The sequence below is a fragment of the Gallus gallus genome, chromosome 3 (assembly GCF_016699485.2).
Source record: "Gallus gallus isolate bGalGal1 chromosome 3, bGalGal1.mat.broiler.GRCg7b, whole genome shotgun sequence".
Taxonomy (NCBI): domain Eukaryota; kingdom Metazoa; phylum Chordata; class Aves; order Galliformes; family Phasianidae; genus Gallus; species Gallus gallus.
The window spans coordinates 40,813,918-40,834,956 of record NC_052534.1 but is presented as its reverse complement, the minus strand read 5'-3'; the positions used below and the strand labels follow the sequence as shown (position 1 = coordinate 40,834,956).

At 41.0% G+C, this 21,039-nt stretch overlaps 2 protein-coding genes across 7 annotated transcripts; one reads left to right on the top strand and one right to left on the bottom strand.

Moving 5' to 3' along the window:
- The first annotated feature begins 12 nt into the window (after positions 1-12).
- On the top strand, positions 13-4,485 carry C6orf120 (C6orf120 homolog). 5 transcript variants are annotated; one of them, XM_015284060.4, is made up of 2 exons: positions 13-62; positions 1,153-4,485. In XM_015284060.4, the coding sequence occupies exon 2, from the start codon at positions 1,200-1,202 to the stop codon at positions 1,755-1,757; it is 558 nt and encodes a 185-aa protein (XP_015139546.1). In that variant the 5' UTR covers positions 13-62; positions 1,153-1,199; the 3' UTR covers positions 1,758-4,485. The 5 variants fall into 5 exon arrangements, with proteins under 5 accessions (XP_015139546.1, NP_001026236.2, XP_015139547.1 ...); NM_001031065.2 differs by lacking the exon at positions 13-62 and adding an exon at positions 300-349; XM_015284061.4 differs by lacking the exon at positions 13-62 and adding an exon at positions 311-368.
- On the bottom strand, positions 2,957-19,738 carry PHF10 (PHD finger protein 10). Of its 2 annotated transcripts, XM_015284374.4 has the most exons (12): positions 19,612-19,738; positions 17,308-17,414; positions 17,011-17,141; positions 16,438-16,521; positions 14,941-15,074; positions 14,677-14,826; positions 13,531-13,640; positions 12,635-12,788; positions 9,950-10,105; positions 5,078-5,186; positions 4,626-4,814; positions 2,957-3,188 (listed from the first exon to the last, which is right to left on the bottom strand). In XM_015284374.4, exons 1-12 carry the CDS (start codon positions 19,678-19,680, stop codon positions 3,103-3,105), a joined length of 1,479 nt encoding a protein of 492 aa, XP_015139860.1. In that variant the 5' UTR covers positions 19,681-19,738; the 3' UTR covers positions 2,957-3,102. The 2 variants fall into 2 exon arrangements, with proteins under 2 accessions (XP_015139860.1, XP_046795238.1); XM_046939282.1 differs by lacking the exon at positions 9,950-10,105.
- Between the last annotated feature and the right edge of the window lie 1,301 nt (positions 19,739-21,039).

The following is a 21,039-nucleotide window of genomic DNA, read 5'->3' as shown; positions in this document are numbered from 1 at the left end:
GCCGCGGCGCGCGGGAGAGGCGGGGCGGCGGCGGCGGCGCGGCGGTAGCGGCCGCAACGGCGGTGAGTGGCGGCTGCGGGGCGGGGCTGTGAGGGGGCACCCGCTCCTCGCGCCGCTGTCCGGGCCGGGTGCGGCCGGCGCCGCTCTCGGGGCGTGCAGGGGGAGCGGCGAAGCGGGAGGGGCGGTGCCGGGCTCGGCGGCTCTCCAGGGTCGGCCTCCGCGCGGCCTCCGTGCAGCCGCTGCCGTCGGGGTGTGCCGGGCCCGCCCCGGGGCGGGGCCTCTCCGCGCCGCCCTGCGCTGCCGCACGTCTGCGGAGCCGCGGCGTCGCCGTCACCGGAGCGGGTCGGAGGTGAGCTGCGCCACGAAAGGTGGAAGACTGTTCTTCGGTCGCTGTTCAGAGGGTTTTGGTTAGTTTGGCAGGTTTGTGAGCGCGGGGCTGTTCTCTTGTATGCCGTCGTTGCACAGCTGGGGCCTTGTGGCCCGTGGGACCGTAAGCTGGGAACTGCAGTGAAGTTGTTGTCTTGTCGTTCCTCCATCTGTTAGCTGTAAAACCTGTGCGATTTAAGTGACATCTCCGTGCAGTTTGTTTTGACGCTTACCGACAATTTAGTAGTAGCTATCGTGTTTAAGATAACTGTACAGTCCTTGTGGAAGGCAGAGTGATAGAAGTCATCTGAAGCTTCGAAGCACCCGTGCTTTACCTTGATTGGCATTTAAATTCGGTCAGCTGCATTCTTTGGAAGTCTTTGACAAGAGTTAGAGCTCATGCGTTGAGTGCAGCTGTTGTGCTGCAGATGTGCTGAGGCTGCCTGGGCAGCAGCGTGCAACAGGAGAGGAAAGGGTGCGGGAGCCTTCATTGTGCGACAGCCCCTTCCCTCTCTGCCCTGCCCCAGCAGCTTGAGCTGTGGTGTAGGTAAGTGCTGTAAAGAGCTGAGCGTTCATACAGTAACAAAAACTTGATGAAAGTACACACGCTTCTCCAGTGACAATATGCCGCTTTTGGCCAGAGAAATAATCCACGCATCATTTAGTGCATTGTGTTTTGTCAATAAATAACCAGTTTTTAATTGAAGTTGCTTGACTTTGTGTGAACAAAAACGGATTCCTTCCAGGAATGGAATATACTTAATCTAAATTGTTTTGTATTTGCAGAGTACTGGACTTGACAATAGGAAGAATCAGAATAAAGCGTAAGAGCCATGGCAGCACGCTGGAGGAGAATCCTGATAGTATTTGTGGCAGCTCAAGTACTGTGTTTGGTAAATACCTTTGAGGAAGAGGATGTACCTGAAGAATGGATTCTTCTTCACGTTGTTCAAGGCCAGATTGGAGCGGGAAACTACAGCTACTTGAGACTAAATCACGAGGGAAAGATAGTACTTCAGATGCAGAGTTTAAAAGGTGATGCGGATTTGTATGTATCTGATATGACTCTTCACCCCAGCTTTGATGAATACGAGTTACAGTCTGTTACTTGTGGCCAAGACATTGTCCACGTACCAGCACATTTCCGCCGCCCAGTGGGAATAGGGATTTATGGTCATCCCTCCCACCAGGAGAGTGAGTTTGAAATGAAAGTCTACTATGATCGAACAGTTGTACAGTATCCATTTGGCGAGGCTTCCTACAACCCAGAGGAGATGGAGGCAAACCAGAAATACTCGCACTCTACAGAAGATGAATCTCAGGATGAAGAGTCTGTTTTCTGGACTATACTTATTGGAATCTTGAAGTTAATACTTGAAATTCTTTTTTAAATTGATACATGATGGACTCAATCACATTTCAGCCTGTGAAATTGAACACGAATAACTTTCTATAATATTTAATACTCTTTATTTTAATTACTCTGTTTCCTGAGGAGGTATTCAGGTTACTTTTCATAAATCATAAGGAAAGCGGCGGGGAGAAAAAAAGCCATATTTAATTTTATATTGTAAATTTTTTTCCCTAAGTGTAAAACGAGCAGCGAGTACAGTATTTGCAGTATTCTTGAGAGATCAGGGCTAAAAGATGAATGTAGAGTCGGGATCTTTAAACAGGTGCTTGGGAAAAATTAACTCAATGATTTTCTGTCATTACTTTATAAAGAGTGAAATACAAACTGCTGCTCTGTAGTGCCGCCTCAATTTGGAGCATATTTAAAAATAAATCCTGCTCTTCTGACAGGTTATCTTCAGTATAACTAACAAGCAATGGCTTTGAAGCGTACTCAAGTTGAGGGGTGTAGGGTGAAGGAAGGAAAAACCAAACAATCGCATTGGGGGATAGAGGGGTAGAAACTGCTTGTGCTGTACATCCCATCAGTCATCTGTAAGCAGAGGCCTGTCCACTCACTCACCACCTCTGCAAATCCATGACCTGAATCAAGTGCACGTTACTTCAGTATTACAGTAGGGAGGGTAAGCCTTCAGCTGTTGTTACTTGTCAATAGAACATTCTCATTCCTCAGTAAAAGCAGTGCAGTATATAGTATCGTAAGCCTGAGAGGTGTTTTCTTACATCTCCCCTTTGTAGCTTTTCGTGATTGATCCTTTTTTTTTAATGTTTACAGTCTCTTTTTTTCCTGTAAATTTATATCAATAATTCATTCGTTTGCAAAGAACATTTTTGCTGAAAGGAATTCACTGAATATTGTAAGAAAGTCAAACTGTGTTCACTTTTTCCCTGAAAGTTAATCTTTTCCAGGAGTACTTTTTGCCTTGTTTGAGTTTTTCAAAATAACTAATTGCTATGCAAATAGTATGTATTTAAATTGCTCTGTAATTTTCTTTTCACAGAGCTTACAGAAGAGTGCACTGAAATAAACAAAGTGTGGTACTATAATTTTGTACAAATGGTGCATGTAACCATTTAAATTTCAGTACGGAAAGCCTTCTCTTTTTCGAATAGGAATTTAACTTTTTTGTCTGGACAGCTGACAGGACGTGATTAGGGACTTGTCTCACAAAAATGGTTATACAGCCATAATTAAAAGTTTATTTGGTAAAAAGAAAAACGCAGTGGTATTGTTCCTCTTAAAAGTGGTTGGTTAAATAGCACCAAAGTGTCACTTTAATTTGTGCAGTTAAAATTTTGAAACAGCAAGGTTTTTTAGGGAGTTTAGCCCTCCTTGCTGTTTTTCCCCCTTCTTCCTCCTCTTCTGGGTATGGGAGGGTCTTTCTGACAACAATCACAAATCCAGCGACCTAAGAAAAGAAAGTTATCAATTAATGGGAAACTACCTTTTTTGTATTCACTCATCTAGTTATGCACCTTTCACCGTTTTAATAGGTTCTCAGCAATTTGTAGCACTTCCTTTAATGTACAAAACCAGCTCTTCTTTAAAACGTTAAGTATCCTTTCTAAAAGGTACGGAAAGCAGCATGTAAAATTCACCATCCCTTGCAGACTCGCTGCATGTAACAGTTGGTTACTCTAGCACTTGTAGATCTCAAGAAGTGCCAGCACTGCTAAGGCAGCGGTTATTAGAAAAGGAATGACAAACTATGAGGTTGCAAGTTCGATTTTAGTATGAATGACCGCAGCTCAAGGTTATGGGTGGTTACTCACAGCAGAAAAGAATGGCAGTTGAAGAATGTTGCTATTGTGTCACAGGGTAGGAGGGCCTGTTTCTCAAACTAATGTGAGTTATTTCAGTGCAGTTGGGCAGCACAGATTAAAGTGATGGCAGGGGTTCAGCACCAGACCTTGGACTAAAACCCATTCACTGAGAGAACAGCAATGGGTTGAGCAAAGAGCAGGAGCATTAACTATTTATATTACAACAGCTGCTATCACAAAAGCTGCTTTGCTGATTTTAAAGTTTGGTAAGAATATTATCTATTTTGCTTAGATTCTCTCCTTAAGTCAGAATGAAGGTTGAATCAGCCACAGAACCTGGACTGAAGCGAGAGCAAGCTCTAGTGCTTCCCAAACAGGAATATATTATATATTTGAGGTAGTAGTTACAGGGAATGATGTCACTGAATACTTCAACACGAACACAGTATGGATTTAGTATCACGTGAAAAGCAATGCTGCTACCAGTTATATATCTGAAGTTTTCTTTACACTGCCTTGAGTTGGCCAGGAGATACCAGTGAGCAGGTGATTGAAAGGTATAAGCTGCCTGAAATTTAGGTACCTCACTCCCAGCTTTGACATCTAAGAATAAAAAGGGTAAAGGTGTTTAAAAAGGTGTTTACAAATACTATATTAAGCCTACTTTTTAATTTAGAAATTAAAATAATAGCACACTTTATTAATGTGAAAGCTGTATTCCAGCAATATGCAGCAATACAGGCGTCTTTACAGATCTCTCTTATGAAAAGAGGGTACTTATTCTCAATATTCTGTGGAAATATATATTTAAAACAAAATAGCTCCGAGTGAGTCTGGATTTTCTTGTAAAAGCCAATTATATTTCCTATTCAGGAATTGCCAGGCTAAACTGTGCGCAACCAAATATACAGAAATAAAGCTTATGAAAAAAATGGGACCCTATTGGATGCTTTCCAACACTAGTGCTCATTCTTACCCTTCACACTGCTTTTAAACTTCTTTCAAAAGCAACACATCTATTCTGACAGAGAATTCCCCAGGACTCAGAGGAGGTGGGAAGAGAACAATGAAACCTTTATTACCTGAGGGAATAGCGTCAAGCCCCACACAGAAAGTGTGATAACCACGGTCACATACATCACAGAACATCATTTCTTCTTCATGGTGAGGCTGCCCACACATAATGCATGTTTTACACTCCATACATTGCCAAGGGTAAGTCTTAATCATAGCAACAAGCTCCGGGGTCATATCAAGGCAAGAAGGGTGGCCTAGATTAAAACCAATATTATTACTATGTCTGAAACGAAATGTAAAATTATTTAGACTGCTTTTACAGAGGCTGAAGCTGAGCTCACCTCCTGGTGAGATCTGATAGTGCACTGGACGTGTCAGTACATATAACATTAAATAGGAAGCTTTAATGAAGGAGAGAGCAGGCAACGGAACTGTTGTACACAAGTACAAATATTTCCACCAAAAATCTGTCAGAGGTACTCCCTTAGGAATCCAGTTAGTGCATAGGGATACTTACCACTGTTGTCACACTGGGAGCAATGTATAAGAGCTTCAGCTTTTCCTTTCTTGTTGGACTCCTTACCCTTCAGACAAATTCCACATATAGCATTTGGAATGACCTTTGGCTGGAAGGGTAGAAGAGGACTATAAATTCATTCCAGAAGAATTCACAGATTTAACAGGAAATGTATCTCCTTAACTCTTAAAATTAATGATTTATCTGCTGTGTGAACCTTAGTACATGTGGCAATAATTGACAATGAGAGATGTTTAAATCTTTGATTAACTACGTACAATTCCACACTTGGCACACGTGCAGTGAGCATTGTGTAAATTCAACTGGAGTAGAGCATGTAGTAGCTTCTTCCTCTGAATTCATCAGCTAACAATTCTCCACATGTAAATTACATGACCTCACATTAAAAATTTCAGGGGTTTTGTATTTTTTTTCCCCAAAATAGAATACTTCTTTATGAACGTCCATGCAGATTTCCCATGTGGAATAAATTTAATACCATTTTCCTTTTGCAATGACTCTCTAAATACAGAAATGTAATTACAAAAGCAATAAACTAGATTTTTGTATCTTTAAAGTATCTGGTTAACTATGTTATACGCTGCTGCCCTTCTTTCTTGTGCCCAGTTGTAACTGCAGTAAGAAACACGCACCATTGTATCTAATTATAGTTTTATAATATTTCTAAGAGATCATCTGGAGCCTATTTGGGTGCATGAGATGCATTTAAAAGGTAAGAGAGAAATAGGAGCCTGTTAAATTGAGTAACATTTGTGGATTAATTCTGTGTCCAGAACCAAAAGACAAACCAACAGAGCTCTAACCCAATGACGATCAGAGAAGATACAAGGCATTACATTTTTCAGAAACATCTTGATGAGGACCAAGGAACAACCCAAGCATTATGAACTTCAGACACATTTCAGTACATTGTTGAGTTTTGACCACTGCTTAATGATTTGAAACCCAATTTCTCACTAATTTCAAAATAGTCCTCACTGATTTTAATGACTATTGCCAGAGTTTTGAAAACAAACGCTGCTGCAAAGGCACAGAGGGAATTCAAGGCATATCCCATTTTCTGTGGAACCAAATGGCTCATCAGTAAGCAAGAACAGTCCCAGTCAACTACCAACCATTTGTGGGGAGAAGAATGAAGTTCAATTAAAAAAAAAGAAAAAAGTGAAAGCAAAAAAGTATATATTTAAAAACAACAAACAAACAAACAACAGATATCTTTTGTAATGGAACTTATGTTTAAGTGTATCTATTGCCCCAGCCAGTTTTTATTCTAGTACCTATATCTAGTTAGAAAAATAATAATAATCTGAGCTCATATTTAAGTAGTCAGGAAACATTGCTTAAAGATTTACGACGTGTTCCATCTGTTTAAGTTAAAACACAGCTACTGTCTCTGATATTGACTGGTCTAAAGAGTTTTATTTAAAAAAAAAAATCACCATCATACCAGCTCTTCATTGGTAACTTCCTTCAAAAGATGACAGAGGCATTCATACAGACTTTTTTTGCTTATTTATTTAAAAAAAGCATAGTCAACCTGTTTTATACATAAATATAATAAAACAATAAAAGAAGTCTAACATTCACAAAAGTCTCTACAAAGTAATAAATATAATGGAACACACATAAAATCTCTTACTGTTAACTATTCTATGTGTCCTACATGTATACCTTTATACCCTGCTCCTCTCAACAAAAGTGGCACATGCTTAAACTCTGTCAGTGTTGCAGCATCTACCCTTCCGTTGTTCGGCCTACATTCTAATTTATATCGTGGTTGTGTTTTTATCTACTTTCTAAGTAAATCAAGCCTTTCTAGAATAGCAAGTGCACTTCTCTAATCAGACTTCTAATTTGTTACGAATTTGTATCTCACTGCCTTTAATATATTCAGCAGTATACTCCCTTGTACTCCATCAAAACTAAAGTGAGCTACTTTCTGGTCACTGTACTTGCATCAGGGTATGTGCATTAACACTCTGCTCTATATATTTCTAAAGTCAGACACCGATACAGGTGCATTAATTAAAACTGCTTCCATCTACGCTTACTTCACTAAATTGTGTATATTAGAAATCGTGCATTTAGGGGGTGGGTAGGATGGGCATCACAGCCTATTAATTACACAGTTCCAACATTATAGAAGTATTTTCTTTTTTTTTTTTTTTAATAAAAGAGAAAAAAAAAGAAAGATTTCACATTTTTTAACAATTCAAGTTTTGCCATCATAAATGGCTTTTAGAAACACTATGAGGAAAGTGTTATCAAATCCCAATGGGAAGTCACAGTATCCCATCGATTATATTTTGCTTTGTACATATTCATCTAATTGGGATAAGGAAGGGAGAGGAAAAGAATGCAGGTCAAACAGATGATTGCTCTGTCAGTTTTAATCTCTATGCTGCTGTGCTGCGTGCTCTCAAAGTCAGCATTCCAACTATGCCATTTTTGTAAGGTCTTCCTCTGAACACAAAGCGTTCCACTTGCATATATATATATAGACCCCAAATAGAAGTGTTGTAAAATACAGTTTTATGTGCAAAAAAAAACAAACAAAAAAAACCCTCCTTTACTTTCAACAATACCCTGTGTGTGCAATTGCAATAGCCAGTCCTGCAGCAACAGAGACTAGCTACTTGTAACGTGACAAAACGTCTAACACATTTCAACCCTTCTTTGTTTAAGAACTGACAATAAGAATGCCTCCATACAAAATACATTATTTCTTTTACTTAAAAATAACTCCATGGAAATGTGTGAATCCTGTAATACTCACAATGTGGCTATAGCTATACATTTGCATTCCGATGCCGTAGCAATTATCCTTCAATTAAACCACAAGTAACCAAATGTACTGTCCTACAAAAATAGTCAGATATTATAGAATGATACAGAACAAAGGTATTACAAAGTTTTAGAATTCACAGGGACAACATTTTAAATCAGTTAAGCCTTCAGCTCAAAGTGCCTTAACATTCAGGCACACGTGGTATATAATTATCTGGTGTTTTTAACTGACTAACAAACAAGAGTCTTTCTGTCTTACCAGATAAAGCGGCTCATATAATGGAGTTTACTGAAAACATTTAAACACTCCCACGAACAAGAAAGCCAGTCCTCTCAATATCCCAACGCAGCATCACCACCTTGATCTATCAACAGGCTGATGGCTGATGCAGGCAGGATACAGCTGCCATTGAAAAGATGTGGCACTGTGAGTTTCCAGTAACAGGTTGTTACTCATGCAGTCGGTGATTTTGAACACATAATTGCTATGGGAATCCATTTCTGAAATGCAATGCTGTATACCACCAATAAAACTTTTTTTTAAAGTTCTGCTGTTTAAAATTCTTTACTCTATGCATTCAAAAGGCCATGCATAGATTAAACTAATCAAATACTCAGAAATCTCAAAGTTAAGTGAAACTTCTTCATGTAAACCAGTGGCACACAGTCTCTAACATGAAGTTAAACAAAGCTAGAAGAATGTCAAGTGCCATCATAGGATTTCATGTTCATGGGAACATAGGGATGCATTCTGAGTCTACAACAATTTGTGAAGTTACATATGAAAAATAAACTTATGGTACCACAGTCTAAATCTCCATAGTTTGCATATTTCTTTTAAGTTTATGAAAGACAAAACACAATCGGAGCTTGACATCTGTTACGAACTTTTACAGTTACTGTATGTAGATAAAATTTATCAAAGCTATCAGATTCTTGCTGTATATTAGCTTCTTAGTTTATAGTTTATTTATCGTTAACTTGGTGGCTATAGATCAGAAACAGTTTTGAATACAGAATGCAAACCATCAACAGCACACTCTTGCTGAGAAAGTTTCTTGATATGTATGATCTTGCCACTGACAAAGTTTTCTTTTTCGTAACCTCTCTCAGCATGCACTCCTGTTTGTTCTATAAACCTTATGTTAATGTAATGTTCTTCTTCTCTATAGGCCTATTTCTGCTCCTGTATACGTCAAAGGAAAATTCCTTTCAGTGGAACAGAATTGGACAATACGTTTTAGAAGTGTTAAGTTATATTCAAAACACTTCTTGTTAAGCAGAAAAACAATAATGATAATGCATGTCAACTTCTGTTTCTTCTTAAGAGTATTTCTATCAATCTTTTTACCATCTCATCTTTTTTTTTAATTATTCTACAGTAATACTGATGATTTAGGTCTTAGGTTTGGCAATTGCTGCTTCATAGCTCAAATGTGTTAACATCCTAACTGAGTCCGATAAAAGCATATTGCCTACAAACTTTCCTACATAGTATGAACTACATAAAAAGCTCTTTTGCATATAGTGTTAAAGTGGTTATGTAGTGTTGCCTGTACAACTGTAGCAAGCTTCTTGCCTTTCACCCTATACATCATGACATCTCAAGATGAAAGACTATTTAAAATGAACATTATAACAACATGTTCAGCCACATAGCTGCACTTTATAGCACTGATCTCTAGGTATGTACTGAACGGTACAAAAAATAACGGATACCAAGTGCTAGTTTTGAACTGGCAAGTAATTCTGACTGGCATGTCAATGTCAAGGCAGACAGAAAGATGTAAAGTTCCAATGACCAATCCACAATGGATTTTTCTAGTGTAACTGCCTAGGAATCAGAGAAGTTAACAGAAACAGAGGCCATTGTATAGCTAGAATACAGGAGAGGCCCATGTGAAATAAAAGTAAAAAGAAAGTAAGGAAGCAAACAGATGGAGCACACAACAGGAGAGCAGCTAGTGAAGTACAGCAAGCAGAAGTTCCATAATACTGAAAAACAAGTATTTCAGGGAGAGGCTGGTCAGTAAAGGTGTTCAGTCAGGGGCTCTTTTCTTCTACCTTGTACCCAGGAACTGATTTGGATAATACAGAACGTTTGGAACCATCTTTTCTTGGAGTAGCACTTTTGTCTCTTGTTTTTTGTCTTCCCTGAAAAGAATCCTCCTGGTTGTCTGTGGCGCAATCACCTTCAGATACATTGCCAGACGAATTGTCCTATAATGAAAATACCATAGCTATATTTTTTACTTTTTTGGATAGACAGACAAGTCTTTTGTTTGCCCCTTAGAGCCAACTAAGGTAAAAGAAGGATGTATCTTTCCTTCTACAAAAGCATGGGGTACATCACAATATAGAACATCTTTTCTCGTAACCTTCTTTATCTATTTGTTTTCATGCTATGAGACTGGCATTGGCAATAACAGTAATGCTTTTTCAGTTATCTTGATAGCATAGTGGGATACAGTAGTTATTTGAACCATTTTCTTTTGAAAGTCAGCAAGAAATCAACTATATGCAACATGTTGTTTATATAACAAAGGGCCAGCAAAAAGTTAAAAGTGCCCTGGCCATGCATTTAAAGTGTATTACCAAACAGCACTATCTCATACTAAATATGTGAAGGCTTTTTCTGCCACCCTCATCTCATATTTTCACCAGGAGCACCCTAAATATTTCATGTGGATTGCAGCAGAAGAATGCCATCAAAGGCAAAACATGCTTCAACATTTAATACAGAACCAAACATAAATTTTATGCTGCAATTAATTTTTTTTTTTTTTTGAGGAATGGGAAGATAAGAAAAAGGGGAAGAGGTTCAAAGAAAGTGAGAGACCAACATAAGCATAACTGAGAGCAGCAGCACAAGATTTTTCTCAGAGAAGTGTTAATAAAGGCCTCCAAAAAGCTCGAGCAGAAAAAAATGCAATCAATCACATTTCTTGCACTAAAAATTGAAAGGCCATGTAACAATGGTGCCCTACAGTAATAGGCACTCTGTGCAGAGTAATCTGCCTATGCCCCAGAACCTATAATCAAAACAATCTAAACAGACACAGGACAAAAGGAAGACTATAACAGAAAAGTAAAGCTACCTGCATGGTAAAAAGAAATTGTATGTTTCACAGCTCTTGGGTGTTTTTATTCTTATTTTTTAATTATGGCAGGGTTATTTAGGACAAGTCCATTACAACACTACAAACCCGGAAAACTGCTACCTGACTCCAACAACGGGGAGGGGATAAAAGGAAAAAGCACATTATAGGACTCAACAGGGAGAATGGTAGGCAGCTCAGGACTCAGGAAAAGAGGCTTGACAACTGTCTACTTCTGCATTCAACAGATATTTTGCCCAAACGATACCTTCCAATGATTACTAAAGAAGCCCTGCTCTATACCAAACTTGCTTCATAAGCATCTCCTTTCAAATATTCCCTACACCTTTCCCACAGAAGCACATTTTCCTTTCTGCGTTCTCTCATCAAAAAGCCATCTGAACTTCTGTGGAAAATGAAAGGATAACCTGCTCAGTCCAATTACTTTTCTTCGCCATTAATAAAAATGGAAGCCAGCAGAAATGTGAACTAGAAAGAGGTGATTAAAGACCAACTATCAAAACAAATAAACAAAAAAACAAAACAAAACAAAGTCCCTCAACGTGGAGTACAATTAAATCAAATTTTTGTGTTGAAATTTAACATGCTAAGTTTACTCTTTCTTTCCCCAAAATACAAGCTAAAAGGGCATATTAACACTACCACTTGCTAGTCTACAAGCTGACCCCTTCCATTTTTCTTTAGTTATGAGTATTTTGTGAATATTTAACAATAAATATTCATATGGAGAAATTTCACTTTTTTTTTAGCCTCTATGAATTACCCATTATGTAACATTTTAGTCAGTTGAACTAGAAATTGTTCAATGCATCTGCGATTTTATATTCTGTTCTTCTTAGAATTAGGGCTCAATTTCTAGGAAATGGTCAGCACCAACACACCAACATACCAGTGATTCAGTTGTACTTGGACAGCTCATCTGAAGCACAACCGTTCCTGAAAATCTACAAACAATACCAAGGTGGGTATGTGAAATTTTCACTTATATTCCAGTAACTGTTAATTTGAAGTTTGCATAAGTAAAGAGAACACACACACCTATTAAAGATGTATCATAAAACAAGAACAAAACTGCTTTCAACCCTTTCCTATGAGCTGCAGCAATAAAGAACTGCTTTCAACCCTTTCCTACAAGGTGCGGCCAATAAAGTAACTGTTTCTGTATTGAATACTTCCTGCTTTTGCTTCACAGGAAAACAAAGTAAACAAGACTAATAAGCCCTTTGCTTTAGTGATAGGATATATTCTATGAAACGAGAATAGCAAAACATGTTGGGAACTGAACTGAAATTCACTCCTCTCAGAAATGCTAGCAGCCAGACCCTGTCACCTGAGGAAAAGGCTGTAAGAAGGAAGGTTCTTCAAAACTTATTTAAAAAGAAGAAAAAAAAGGGCCCGATATTCCAGAGATTTGTTTGACTTACTTTAAAAACAAAGCAAAATGGAAAGTTGAAGAGAAATGTTATAAAATAAAGAGAAGTACTAAAAAGGTGGGCATTCTGACTTTGCAATTCTACTTCATTTTGCAAATGTTAAAAGATTCTAATAGGAAATTACTGAAACTAAAAACAAAAAAGGCAAAGAGAAAGGATTATTTGTGCTGTTGAAGAATACTTTCAATTTGTCTCACCGAATTGCCTTTGGTTTTCCGTTTCTCGTCACCTCGCCCTTCTTCTGCATCATCTGAATCCCCATCACTGTCTAACGCAGGCAGCTCTGGATCCAAAGGGGGTTCGTAAAGAGCTGTGTTTAATGGTAAGTAACGAAGTTCATCTGGAGAATATCTGAAGTTAGTAAAATAAATAAATGAATGCCTGTGCGCTTTATGCATAGGTATTACACACAAAATATACATGAAAATTAGAGAGAAAGAGTAAGAAATGTAAATAATTCCAACCCTCCCTTTCAGGGAAGCACATATAGACATGCACTTCTAAAAATACAGGAAACTTATTTATCCCCACAAATGTTATGCTATTTAATACTTGTCATCTTTGTGTAGGCAGATATTCATGGAACACAGGAAGAGTACATTTGCAATGTTGCAAACCTGAGCGATCATAAAAGGTCATATGAATGTCCACAAATTTTTAATCAATCCATGTCAACAAACAATATACTCTGTTTATAGAAGTACACAGCATCAGTTCTAACCCAGGGCACACAAACAGTTGGAGTCCAAAGCAAAATAAGTAAAGATGATAGATTCCAGGTCAACTTTCATGATTACCAAAGGGGAAAAAATTGCAAATGAAAATAACTACAGGATAACATCAGGATCTAACCAGATTATCTGAGCGGACCAAATTTCAGACACCACAATACATCAGAGGAGGGGACACTTGCAGCAAGTATTACACATGTGATGTTGACAAAAGCCCCCATGCTGCGCATTTATTAGATTAGCAAGTGCCTCAAGCATAAGAGTAACTCAAAACTTTGCTGCAAATATACACAAATGTTTTCCACCAGCTAGATGTACAGATCAGTGCAAAAGAAACAGCAGTTCTAATGCTTTTAAAATACCTTTTGTAGTACTCCTGGAACTGTCCGGGTATGAGAGCCACTGGATAAGGACTAACCTTTGTTCTCTCTGTAGGCAAGATTTTGTATTTTCCTTGAGGCACCTGGATAATCTGTTGTTCAACACAAAACAATGAAGTTCTTGTTTCGTAAACTTTTGAGCTTCCCTTACCCTCCGTTCCCTGCAAATACTTTTGGACATGCCAGTTTATCCCTTTTACTCAATTAGAACAGCTACCTGAGCTCTCCCATGGAAAATTTAATTCATGAAAATGACAAGAGATCCCACTCAGATCTAAGACTTAAATCTTACAGATTTAAGTCTAATCAGGATGTGGTTTGTGAACTGAAAGAATTAAGACTACTTCTAATAGTACAGTATGTAAAATCATTAAAAAAAAAAAAATCCAGCAATTGAAGCAGTCATCACAAACTTTTGTGAGAAGCATCTTTGACATTAATGATTATTGTGGGTCCATACTGGCAAAGTGTAGCAACAACACTGCCATCTAATGCCAAAATCAGACTGTGCCACTAAAAAATCCCATTAATAACACAAATACACGAAAAGGAACCTTATAGAAGCCTTCTTTCTTTAGAAATGAGTCAAAGTAATTATCTACCATCCTGTAGTAGTCTGTAATGTATGACTGCGAGGAAGATTTAACTTTCCATAATATATTACCTTACTGAAATAATTTGTACAGACAAAATGTAACATCTAACAGAGATAAGGGCATAAAATTTGATACAGAGCACTTTTTCAGATAAACAGCTTACTTCTTAAGTAAATATACTGTTCAGAGAGAATTTTAGAAGCATTCCAAAAGAGAACTGGCTATTTACGTGAACAAATGTAACAACAGAAGCTTCTTAACCTAAACATCCTCTGAATTTTATGCTGTTACCAGCAGATTAGCAACAACAAAGGAAAAGCTTACTTGGACAGAAGTTAAAAAAAGTTTTATATTAAATGTATTCAAAATTATTCTTTTTAATCATGGTGTGAAATGGTTAAAGTCCCTATGCCTCTGTAACAAGACTAATCAATCCCCTGAATGGTAAGAGTGTTAAAAAGGTTCTAAGAAACACCCTTACTAAAACAAGGAGCTACCTTGTAACATTGATAAAAAAATTTAATTTGCCTACATGTGTCTGTAAATCAAAATAGGCTCTTCTTTCTTCCATTCGCTCTCGGTTTAAATTGCTGTTGAATTCCGCAGCCTTCTTGGCAGCTTTTTTAATATACTCTGGAACTTTACTGGCTTCTACTTTCTGTGTGTTCTGCTGCTGCATTTGCTGAAACAAAAACAATGTTATTAATTTACACACATTTCACTACCAGTTTGTGAACGCTTTCTTATATATTCCATGTTACAGATCTGGTTCACTTAACATACGCTGTTTACTCACAGAGTACTCCTTATAATGATCTGTTATTCGCTGACGCTCTTTCTCTTGCAGTATAACAGAATACTCAGCATGTTTGGCAGGGTATTCTTTAATCATAAGATCAATTACTTCATCACTACGCAAAGCTGTTAGACCTAAAATAGATAAAAGCAATAATGATGCTATCAGGCAAAACTAACTGTGGGTTATTTATATCTCACAATCATTAACTGAAGTTTTTGAGCAACTAAAGACAATAACCTATTGTGCACAATGCCTCACCCATCTATCAAATAGGAGTGAACTTATGACATTTAGCTTTCAAGGCTGATTAAGGCTTTGCTTCTCCCGAAGGAGGAAGGATTCTTCTCTTGCTTACAGCTACAGAATCCAAACTTCATCTTCACACTGACTGTCACCTACTCAACTGCCCTAAGAGGCAGAACCTTTGCTGAAAGCAGGACCTGGTGATGTTTGCTTCAGTTTCTTGTACTGGTGAATGGTTAGTTTCACCGCCTCGCACTATTTAATTATGAGGCCAGGTACGCTATACAAATCAAAAAAGAATCACCATGAGGTCAATTCAGAGCAGCAAACTGCACACAGATGCCTGACTCCTGATTAAAGCATTTCAAGTTCAAAAGTCAGAACGTGTCATTTTGCAGCTATCAAGTCACGTAGAACACCTCTTCAAAAGCTTCCAATGCAAATACTCTCTGTTGACAACAGGATAGAAGTTGGCATATGTTATCACAGGGACAGCTGAGGCAGCACATGCCTCTATTGTATACCTGAGATAGAATACAGCATTTTTGCTTCTACTGATAAAAATTAGATATTGTTATATCCTGCTTATATAAGTAAAAATTTCAAAAGAGCTGGCAGCTGAGAAACAAAGGCAGTGAACCAAGGACTGTTAATTTATAAAGCAATGCAGCATTGGCACAAATCCATGGGTACATTAGCTAAAAAAATAGTGACATGCATCCTTTAATTTTTAACACACTCCAAGTCACACATATTAGCAAAGGAAGAATGAATACTTGAAGTTCTTCCAACATAACATGCATTCATGACGCTGTTCTATTGCATACACATTTAAGTGGCTTAATATTCACCCTTCTGACATATAAGACATAAGCTCAACTCTATAAAATACACTAATGTTTGCTGAGTCACTACAATTCAGCTGAACAAGACAGATGGACTTTTCAGTTTAAAAAAATCATTCTGCTCTTTTTCTGTTAAGGAGAAAAAGGCTGGAAAAACTAGTTTACAACATAGGTTTTACAGAGTAATGGGAACAGAATTAACACTTATTTTTTATAATCAGTATTGAGCATTGATATACTTTGGCCAATTTACACAAACTAAAAATTAAATATAAACAAGTTTTCATGTCAGAATTTACATTTTCATTTGTTCATTTTACATTTTCATTCACTTCTCTACCAAACTGAATCACAGTTTCAGTGTGTCACTTTTTATACTGTAACAAGGAATCTTTTTTCCTCTTACCTAACGTGCACTGAGTCTCTGTGATAACATTTAGTTCTCTGAGGTAGAGTTTCTCCTTGTGAGACAGATCTCGTCGTTCCAGATCTTCAGGGAAAACAAAAGAAATAACAGCAACAGAAGTGTATAAAGTTATTCAAAATCCCCCATAAACAATGTTAAAGTATTCTGAGAATTCTATTTTCAGGCAACGAGTCTGCACTATACAGGAAACAGAATACAAAGATAAAGCCAGCTTTACAGTAAAAAAAATCACCAACAAAATACTTAATTAGATACAGAATTAAGCTGAGGTCAGTTTTCAAAAGCAACTTGCTGATCTAACACTCAGCTCGTTCTTTTGTATAGATTTTGCAGTGGCAAGACTGAAAAGTCCTAAATTACTTTGAAAACTGTAGGATAGATTTTCAAAATGCCAGTAACAAAACCAAAAAGTCCAACATACAAAATTGAGATCTACTTTCGCTACGATCTTTTTTAATTAAATGGACCATTCTGTGGTCAAAAAGACAAGGAGATTACATTCAAAATCTAAGACGACAGACTATCAGAAGAAAGATTTAAAAAGGCAAATACCTGGATATTTTCTTTTAAAAGAAGTCACACCCAAATATTCACTAACTTGCTCCTGAAGCATATAGTACTCCCCTGTTTCATCCGGTGGCCATTTGTACTCTATCAGGTTTTCAGCAGGAAAATAGCTGTATCTGAGCATAAGAACAACATCAGAAGAAATCAAAGAATGCTGGGACCAATAGCTACTTGCACGACTCAACTCAGAAAGTTAAACAAAGAATATGAAAGAATGGAGAAGAGCTAATGCTTCAGCACATGGAACGAAACAGTAAGACAAGCAATAGAAGATGGTACTACCCAAGGTCCTGACTAGAAGTCTCACAGCTCCGAGAACTGTCCCCTGAGCCCATCCGCCGCCTTTTGGATGGCTGGCTGCCATCATTGGAATTTTCTTCGGTGTCATCCTGAAACAAAAACGAAAATAGATAGTAATCAATTGTAAGTATTCATGGGTAACTTCAAACATCAAAAACATTCTAAGACAGTATGAAGTTTAGACATACCCGAAGTACTGAGCTATTAATAGTCTCGATACAAAACTGACAGGACAGCTTACATAGCAAATGTAAGAACTGGTAGACAGCTTATGAAAAGATCGAGTAGCAAAAGCTTTTTGTTTATGGAGGGATTTTAAAAAAACCCTAAAGCTACTAACTAGTAACACTGTATGACTCCTACCTATTCTGTGCTTGTTAGCAACAAATCTCAAAGCATCCAGTGATCAAACTCACATGATTACAAGTGAGAAACAGAAGACAGAAGGAGCCAAGCAAGTTGCATATAGTGAGCAGCAGTAGATCCAAGAACAAAACTACCTCAAGTAAAAGAAACTACGGACTAAAGGAAGCTATGCACTAAAAGAAACTATGGACTAGTATGGAAGCATTATTATTATAATAAATGTCAGTTCAAAAGAGCGATAAAACACAGACAATGTTCAAAATTTTCATACTGATTCTTACTGGATTAAAGTATTAATATAAATTATGCTTTTCTGAAGTATTTGGAGCAGGTGGAGAACAACTGAAGAGAAACTGGAGCCAGTTACTATGTAGTTTAGTCTCAGAAAAAGCACCCATGACTTTTTAACTGCATTTACTGTCTCATTTTACATTATTAATAGAAATGCAATCTTATCAACTCAATTCCTGATCTTCAATCTATCACCATTACTGTTGTATTTGAAATGAATTGAATAGCTCAAGTCCCCCTTTATAAATGCTGAAGTAATCTTATCTTTTCAATGAAATATTGAGAATTAATTAGAAAACTGAGATAGTATGTAATTTATCAATGCTGTTTTGCTAACCTGCAGATCTTAATTGTGAAACACTTTCTGTAGCAGAAGAGTTAGACACAGCAAGTGTCTAACTTTGTACTAAGAACAATGCTCCACTTTGGATGGCTGCTTTAACAGCTTTCAAGCAAAGTAAGTAACTGGGTATATATATATAGCAAGTTAGTGCCATCCCTGAGGTGATTTCAATTAGGTGGTCAGCTTCTGCTGGGCACAGAAAGTAATTTATGGCCCCTCTACTGAAGAATTTTGGTCTGGGTCGTTCGACCTGGATCTCAAATTTCCATTTAGGTTGTTTTCATAAGGGATATCTGTTTTCATAAGGGTATCTGTTCTTTTTTCAGATATGCTGTGCGATTCTCCTACTTCCTCAGTTGGAAGTTGGACTCAGACTGCTCTTCATTACAACTAACATAAGTCCACAGCTCATTCTTTCCTCCCACACAGCACCCTGATACACTCTCGAGTTTAGAACTGCTGAACAAAAACATAACTACTAAAGTCATGCTTTCCCATAGCAAAGCTAACAAGAAACTTCAAAGTTTTGCAGCATTTTCTCCTTTCTGCTTCCAAGTTTTCCCCTTCTGAACGCCGTGTTTACACCACACGAGCGCCCACACCGCAGGAGGGACGGCTGCCTCTGCCTCCTCCTCTGCTTTCGGTTTCACTCCCACACGGACACAAAACACGCACGGAAACAAGGCAGGCCGGTGCAAAGGACTTAGCAAACAAGTGAGAACGCTCGCAGCGCACTCTAAAGCGCGGTGCAGCTCAGCCACTGACAGCATCGATGATAAAATAAATAAATAAATAAATAAATAAAGAGCAGTTCAGCAGAAAGGCACAACCGAAAGAGGCCTTCCCCGCCTCACAGAAGCACGCCCCGCACGCCTTCCCGTTGGTTGGCTCTTTAAAGTTACAGAGCGAAGTCTCCGTGCGCCAATCAGCTTCGAGAGCTCCGCCACGACGCTTTATTTTGTAACTGGCAGCCGGAACTACCCAAACCTCCTCCGAAAGTGTCCACCGAGTCGCGGCCGCACGGCCCGCTCGCAGGAGGACCCAAACTTCGCGGAGTGCGGCGCTCCCGCGCGGGCGGCACTTATACGAGCGACGGCGGCCGCGCGGGCGCTCAACCCCGACCCCGCGCCACAACTTCGCCGCGACCGCGGGAGGCCGCCGCCGGCCCCCGCGCCCGCCGCACGCCCCGCCGCGAGGAGAGTCCGGGCTCAACGCGTCGCCCCGCGGGGGCCGGCCGAGGCCTCCCGTCGCCAGGTCCGGAGCGCCTCGGCCGCCGTCGCGCTCACCTTCAGGGACTGGTTGCCGGGCGTGGCCGGGTCGCTGTCGCAGAGGCGCGGGGACAGGACGGCCGCCATCAGCGCCGCGGGGGCCGCCGCCGGCTTGGGGAGGAGAAGCGCCGCCGCCGCGCGCCCCGGCCTCGCGCCGCGCCCGGCTCCGCCCCCCCTCCCCCTGCGGGGGGTGGCAACGGCCCCTACCGGCCAGCCCGGGCACGAGCGCGGCGCCTCGCGCAGCTCCTGCTCCGCCCCCCTCCGGGCTGCCCGCGGCGACCCCGGCCCGCGCCGCCGGACCGGCACGCGGCCCGTAACGCCGCGCGGGCCCGGCGCCGCCGCTCCGCCGCCGCTACTGCCGCCGCCGCCGCCGCGCCCTCCTCCTCCTCCGGCCGCCGCGGCCGCCGCCGCTCGGGCGGCCGCGCGGCCCAGCCGCGAGCGCGGGGCCGATCCGCCTCGGCAGCGCTTGGGCAGCAGCGCGGCGCGCAGGGGCAGCATCCCCCGGGCGTGGTGGGCGCCGAGCGCCGCCGCCGCCGTCCGGCGCGGGAGCTGGCCCCTGCAGGGCTGGGCTGCTCCGTCTCCGGCGCGTCAGCCGGGGACGAGCTACGTTTGTGAACCATCCACCAGCGCAGGAGGGGTGTACGGGGGGCGGGGGGGAGCATTCGCAGGAAGCCGGTGCGAGCGCTCTCCCCCCCGAGGAGGGCGCTTGAAGCCGGCCCCGCCGCTGCGCGGAAGGAGCGAGCGCGCCGCCGTCAGCCCGCACCCCCTCCGGCCGCGCCCGGCGCCGCTCCCGCAGCCGTACCTGGCGGGAGAGCCCCCGTCCGCTCCGCGCCTCGGCCCGCACGCGGCCCCGCCCGCACCGCACCGGAGAACAAAGCGCGAAGCCACTCCCACGCGGGGACCGCAGTCCCCCGCCTCGGGCCGCCGCGGCGGGCAGGGAGCTGCCGCACGGCCGGCACCGAAGCCCCGGCGCTCCCCCCCGAGCCTTGGGCCTGGGCAGCGCTCCGCACAGCCGGCCCGCCCAGCCCCGGGCACGTTCAGGGGTAACGCCGCCAGCCTTCGTAAACGTTTACATGGAGCTCATAACAATAGAAATGGTGTCAGCGCTCCCTTCCCGCATACCACAGTTCTAAAGGCAGGTCTCTGCGCGCCTCACAGATCTGCCTTGCTCTTATTAGCCCTCACCGTGCTTGTCTTCTACAGCCCGTTATCAATAGCCATGGTCCTGAGCACGTTGTCTTCTTGCCCTTGCCCCGAGAAGCTGCTTGCTAAATTCACACCTACCCCCCCAGCCTGAGCACTGCAGTACTTAGCACAAGATTAATACGGAAGTTAACGACCAAACTCAGTCCCTTCCAGGAGCATATGTGGGAATTCACACAAATTAAGCATGCAGAAGATGGCTTCCCCCTTCACATTTCTACCCAAATTGGCATTCTTCTCTTT

Bases quoted from the DNA above. Each gene is read 5' to 3' on its own strand.
- C6orf120 (XM_015284060.4), top strand. From the start codon at position 1,200: ATGGCAGCACGCTGGAGGAGAATCCTGATAGTATTTGTGGCAGCTCAA.
- PHF10 (XM_015284374.4), bottom strand. From the start codon at position 19,680: ATGGCGGCCGTCCTGTCCCCGCGCCTCTGCGACAGCGACCCGGCCACG. The intron at 14,827-14,940 runs GTGAGTAAACAG...TTTTTGTTTCAG, and splicing joins ATCATTATAAGGAGTACTCT to CAAATGCAGCAGCAGAACAC. The intron at 12,789-13,530 runs GTATTTTAAAAG...TACTAACTTCAG, and splicing joins TTCCAGGAGTACTACAAAAG to ATATTCTCCAGATGAACTTC.